General features: G+C 48.0%; 1 protein-coding gene across 2 annotated transcripts in view; it reads right to left on the reverse strand.

Moving 5' to 3' along the window:
* Positions 1-749: 749 nt before the first annotated feature.
* The window catches only part of CYFIP2 (cytoplasmic FMR1 interacting protein 2), a 75695-nt gene continuing 69902 nt past the window's right edge, over positions 750-6542 (reverse strand). For both annotated transcript variants that reach the window (XM_030573254.1, XM_030573253.1), the window contains exons 29-31: positions 3927-4165; positions 1834-1981; positions 750-1227 (exon numbers count right to left, since the gene is read on the reverse strand). In XM_030573254.1, the coding sequence (XP_030429114.1) occupies positions 1060-1227; positions 1834-1981; positions 3927-4165 (555 nt within the window). In that variant the 3' untranslated portion in view covers positions 750-1059. The remainder of the gene's footprint in view (positions 1228-1833; positions 1982-3926; positions 4166-6542) is intronic.

Below are 6542 nucleotides of genomic sequence, written 5' to 3' on the forward strand. Positions count from 1 at the left end.
TATTTCATTTCTTCTGCTCTAAAGGATCCTGCTGTTTCTGTGTAATAGGGTTTCCGTTCACCCTGACTGGAACTCTCCATGCCCTGTAGGCATATGTACTGGAGGAACTCATTTGAAACAAAGAAAACCATCACTCAAGAATGGACACAAATTGTACCTTCCAGCTCATTGTCGAATGTGGATGTTTGATCCTTGGCTAAAAACCAAAGTACAGGTACATTCTGGAGGTAAGCCGGGCTGCTAGGATTGCTGATTCCTCCTCCCACCCCAGCAATATAGTGAGTGGAATTTTCAGGTAAATACAGCACACAGCATTCATCAGGCAATTTCATTGTTTACTCCCTAGTAGATATAGCTTCAAGAGGCACCTCTTTCGAATTAGTAGTGGGGCTATGGCATGTAGTGGGAAACCACCAGGATGGTATCTTGTCTCCCAGCTCTCTGAAACGCAGGCATGGTGAAAAGAGTGGAGAAATTGCCAACCCCATGTAGGCAGTGACACTAGACTCAAACTCTGAATCAACTTGGTTTCCTTCCTCTGGTCAGATGACTTCTTCCTCTGTGGGCTGCCAAGTGAGAAGTGCTGCTATTGTGCCTCACGAAATAAGAGATGTCTTCAAACCCTCCTGCCGCTGTCATGCATCACAAGGGAAGTTCCACTTGTGGCAGTGGGAGATGGCTTCTGGCACTCTGAAACAATCAGCTCGTGACTGGAACCTGACACCGAGGACTCTAATATGGCTTCAGAGTTTTGGGTTCGACTGGACGTAACACAGAAAAACAAAACCAAAAAAACCCAACCCACAGCATGGAAGAAAAGCACATCCTGCCCCACTCCCACACCCAGTCTCAAAGCTACAGGTAAAGCCGACCACAGGGAAGCTACAGCACATGCACTCAAACAGGGCCAGATAGGAAGATGTGTGTATCGGGTGTACCCAATCTCTCTTGTTGCCAGAGCCACACTGTCAAGTTTCCCCTTCCCAGTTCTTGTTCTGATCCAGTCACTCTTCCTCCCTAATCCCAAAGGGGTTTAATATCCACACTACCACTTGCTGCTTAGCAAGTGGTAGCCAAGGACTGGTGGATGGGGGGCTGGAAGCAGCGTACATGCTCAACCGTGGAGCTGTCTGTTTCCACAGACTTCATGTACTTGTTCAGGATGGCGAAAATCTCGTTGTTCAGAATCTGATACTTCCTGATGCGGTCAGCCATCTTCTTCAGGGGCTGGAGAGGGGAAAAGAAGACAGAGAGATGAAGCAGTCCTTCTTGGTCAGCTGGAAAGCATCAACAGTACCACGAGTCCACTAGTAGGAAACCTAAGTGGGGCAGTTACAACCCCTGTTACATTTCCACCTCGCTCCCCACAGTGAACAGCGAGTCATCTCCATTCTGTGGGCCCATGAGTCATGCCAAAGCACGAAAGAGCCAGTAGGCTGTAGTCAGAAGAACCCAACTCCCCCACTCCCCGACTTACTTATTGCTAAAGCCGATGCAATGACAATATGGCTAATGGGCATTATTATTTGTATGCAGCGCCCCATGGCCAAGCTGAAGGTCCCCACTTTTAAGAGCAAAAGGGTTCTGTTCCCATGCCCCGTTAAAGCCTTGGTCTCTCTGCTACAACTCCAGGTAGGAATGCCACCATGGATGGCTCTAGCCCAATCTTAGCATTGTTTAAAGACACGCTGGGTCCCCCGTTGGGGATTCAGCACCTTGTTGTCCATCTGTGAATAACATCGAGACCCTCTTACGGTGCTAGAAGAGGGAGAGGGTAGTTTTGCGTTTCTGACCCTTCAAAAGGGGGTGGGAGGTGGCTGTCCCTGGCCTTACCACGTTCTTGATGATTTCATCCTTCCCATCCTGTCTCTGCACCTTCAGCAGATGGTAACAGAAGTCAAAGAGGTCGAAGCGCCGCTGCTGCCCGAGGAGAACAATGATGGAGCAGCCTGCCCAATTCAAACCATCTCCAAAGCATTGCCTGGAGAGGGCCAAAGAGACATGAGAGGAGCTATTTAGAGAAGGGCTGTCCCACATGATATGAGTCACCTTCCTCACTGAATTCCTGCTGTCTTGACTCTTTCATACAGCTACTGTGTAAATGTGCATGACAGCAAATGAACTAAAAAGCAGCCATGCAGAACCCCAGTGGAGCCAGCCTGTCTTCTCAGAACTCAAAGCAGGCAGCATGGCCTAGCAAACAGAACTTAGAAGACCTGGTTTCTATTCCCATCATTGACAATATGCCGCTCAGTGACCTCCAGCAAGTCCCTTCCTCTTGCTGTGCCTCAGTTTCTCTTCCCATCTTTTATCTTCCTATTTAGCTTGAAAACTCATTGGGGCAAAGTCTGTTTCGTTGTCAAGTAACAGGAGGTAGCAGTGTTAGTTTGTATCCACAAAAACAACAAGGAGTCCGGTGGCATCTTGTTAGTCTTCAAGGTGCCACCGGACTCCTTGTTGTTTCTGTTTCGCTGTGTTTGTACAGCACTATGAGGCCGTGATCTTCGCTGGGTTCCTTAGGGGCCCCAGTAATAGAAATAAACCACAACAGGATGCAAATTGGGAGAAAAAGTTAAAACAAACTTTCCTCCCCTCAAAAACTAAACAGACCAGAAGGTTGCAGCTAGGTCAGGGGTTCTCACACTTCGTTGCACCGCCACCCCCTTCTGACAACAAAAACTGCAACACGATCCCAGGATGGGGGCGGGACCAAAACCTGATTCCCACTGCCCCGGGTGTGGGAGTCAAAGCCAAAGCCTGAGCCCCCTGCCCTGGGTGTGGAAGGGGTCAAAGCCACAGCCCAAGGGCTTCAGTCCCAGTTAGGAAGCCTGTAACCTGAGCCTCGCCACCCAGAGCTGAATCCCTCAGACTTCAGCTTCGGTCCTGGGCGGTGTGGCTCAGGCTTCATCCCCGAGCCCCAGCAAATCTAAGCCAGCCCTAGCGACCCCATGAACATGGGGTCCCGACCCACTCTGAGGTCCCGACCCACAGTGTGAGAACTGCTGGGCTAGGCTAACGCAGTACAATCTCACTTCATCGACAAGGGGGTGTTTCGTCACCACCCTTACCGTGGCTGTGCAGAAATGAGGGAAAAATACCAACGCGCTTGGTGTAAGTGGAAGAGTTGTTGTGAGATCTTCCTTTACACTAGGGATAACCCCCGTATCTTACACAGCGCTCCCGCTCTCTCTATTGCCTCAGGCTGTGGAAGATGTACCTGCCGGTGGCCCCATTTGCCTGCGTTTTCATCTCAGTGCCTGTCCTCACATCATGCTCTATCCTGGTTTTTACACTTTCGGTGAATGTTACTACTTGTGAATGGTGCCAAATCAACAGTCCTGGAAACTGGAGACCTCTGCTCAGCCACAGAACAGGCCTAGCCCAATCTCCCCAGCTCCATTGCAGCCCTGAGGGGTAGGCAATGCGGTCTAGTGGCCAGCACACTGCACTGGGACTCCGGAGACCTGGATTCTATTCCTGGCTCAGCCTGTGGGGTGACTTTGGGCAAATCTGTGCCCTCATCTATAAAGGGGAAAATGATTCTGATCTACTGACAGTTACTACGCAAGAACAAGGCATTATTATTATTACTATAGTTCTGTGTCTCAGCCCATTGTATGCCTGGCCTCTCTTTGTGGGGCTGGCTTTTGTGACTGGGATATCAGTTCCCTGGCAGTGCCAAAAGTATTTCCTACGGGCTGCCATTAGACAGTTGTGCCCAGCTGCAGCGGGCTTTGAACTGGCAGTGGAGGTAAAAGGCTTTGTATTACATTACTGCTTGGTTGTTACCTAGGGTTCCACATTATCACAACACGCTTCTCTGACCAAGAGCCTGGGTATCCCTCACAATCCTGGGCATGCCCAGCTGCCGGCACACGCTAACCCACAAACAGCGCTGAGGCCAGCACCAGTGCAGGCAAACTCACTCTGCAGTGAACTCATTTGTCCCCACGGGGATGCAGTACACGAACTGCATGGCACTCCAGAGCCGGTGGAACTCGACACACTCATCCACGTGCATGACTCCGTTGGTAGGGGGAGGCCCACGCCAGATTGGGTCCTGCAGGTAGCTGCGAATGCGCGTCAGGATCACCTCGAACATGGAGAGCCCACAGCACAGCCGCTCCTTGGTCAGCAAGTCACCCTCCCGAGCAATGGCTATTTGCTGAGAAGGAAGATAACCACAGAAACAAAAGTGGATGTGTAATGACCTCCCTTTTGGAATTCTGCACTGATCTCCATCCTGCCTCTCTCAGTTCTTTCGTATTTCATATCATATTCCATGCAAGACCAGACCTTACCTCTGACATGTTCCCGTGGTACGCCCCTCCTAAGAACAGCCATCCCACTTAGGATAGGGCAAAAGAATATAAAGGACACAGTCCTCAAAAATTTTTCATAAATCTAAACATTTTTATCCTTTGGAAATAACTGAATATCTTGGAAATTAGAAGCTGAAGTCTGTTTTCATCCAGAAGCATTTATCCTTAATCCTGCCTGCACACTGCTACGTTACTGTGGGACTGCTCATGACTGCTGGACTGCATGTACTGGGTTTTTTCTGTCATACCACTCACGGATAATAGACAATGAAGCCTGCTCTGTTACTGTAGGGTGATTGGTGAGACCTGAGCTGTGGACACTAGTTTCTTATTATAGGGATACTCCCTGTAGACACTTGTTTGCTATGATAGGGTTGTTCATAGCAACTGATCCAATATGGTGTGTGCAAATACCTAATAGGCACACCCAGTTAGACATTTGCAAACATTGGTATGCAAATGTGCATGTTTAGCTTTGAAAAACGGGTTTATGCAGACTTTGAGAGGATGTCGGGTACATTTTGGTTCTCCAAGCCTTGCCATGATCTCTTTAAAAAAGCAGGAATGCTGTAAAATTCTTGGCTCGTTTTCTAGGTAGGATTTAAAAAAAGTTCTGAAAAATATTTGAAGCCACCTAAAGCTTAGTACTGGTGGGGGTAAAGGTATATTTTAGAAGAAGTTTGAGGTAACCAACTTCATGAACTTTTGGGAGGATGGGGATGAAATATATAGCCGTACTGAGAATTGAATAATACGAAATATATAGCCGTACTGAGATTTGAATAATACGAAATATATAGCCGTACTGAGAATTGAATAATACCTACTCTCAGATACACCTTTGCAAATGTGGAATAGTTCCACTGACATCAACAGAGTTACCCAGATGCACACCGTGTAACAGAGCAGAATCTGGCCTCATTTCATACCACAGTGACAGTCACTAAACCTAGAAAAAAAGGTGATTTAGGGCATAAAAGCAACTGTCCTTTGCCCTAGCAAAGCAGCTCTGGTTATTATCTGTAGCAGCAGCGAGTTGTGCTAGTTTGAAGAGTATCATTAGTTGACTTTCCTTTAGCTCTTGTAATTGTTGTTTCATGCGATTTCCACCTGCATTGTTGACTCCCACTGCTTCCTCCCAGGGCCCGTGCAGTCAGTTAGGAAAATGGTGCATTGAGTTACTATTACATTTGCCAAGCGTAACAAGGTAAATGGAAGCATAGCTTCGTTATCATGTCTGCCTGGCTGGGAGTCAAAATGTGTTGGGTCTGCTGTGGTCCCAGAAGATCACTCTCGTCTGAGTGTTTGTCAAGGCGTTTTATTCCCATGGACAGAGCACTTTGCTCTTGGTGTTACATGGCACCTGCATGCACAGCAGATGTGGCACTTTCTAGCCCTACTGCCCACGCTAGGGGATTTCCTGTGGCTTAAAGCAGTTGCTATATTTCTGAATATCCCAGGAGCTTCTATAACAAATACATTTTTATCTGATCAGGATCAATACTGGGGTTCCAGGGATGCGGGTCGCAGATGGAAAGAGAAGGGGTGTGGCCTAGGTAGACAGTGAGAATGTGAGTGAGTGCTCAAATTACTTACAAGACAGTGCATCCAAATTAATGTCCAATTGTGGGGATCTGGTTTTGGAAACATCTGGGGCTCATTCTGCTCAGCTGATTGCCCTAATAAGTAACATTTTAGCCACCTACAGAGACAAATCAAGTGGCAGTGGATCCAGCCATCCACTCTGTCCCTTTTGCTGCCCTAAACCACAGGTCCCCATTAACTGAAATCCAGGAGCTCCTGAAACTCATCTCCACCAGATGTTTAAAAAGCCCTGGCTGTGCCTTGACACCCCACTTCATTAGAAGTGGTTTATGCAGGCAGTAGCCTAAAGCCTTTTTGTTTGGTAAATTTTGAAACTGGAAGTTCTACAATTACCGTCTGCTGCAGTTACAAGGACAGCCTGGGAGCATAAAAGCACAAGGCAATTAATATTCAACGATGAGCAAATATACAGAGAAAGTCAAGGGAGAGTACAGATTCTGCAAGGCAGCAGCACCAGCTCTCAATCTGTTAAACGGCAGAATGTGGGTTTCACCTAACTGCTTCACTTCCCCGGTGCTCAGACACCAAGCTGGTAGTGGTGGCAGGCAGATTTGCCTTTGCGGATAGGTCGGTAGAGTGATTCCTCACAACTGCAGCATGCCTGTAGCACGGCCG

Source organism: Gopherus evgoodei, chromosome 8 (genome assembly GCF_007399415.2).
Source record: "Gopherus evgoodei ecotype Sinaloan lineage chromosome 8, rGopEvg1_v1.p, whole genome shotgun sequence".
NCBI lineage: Eukaryota > Metazoa > Chordata > Testudines > Testudinidae > Gopherus > Gopherus evgoodei.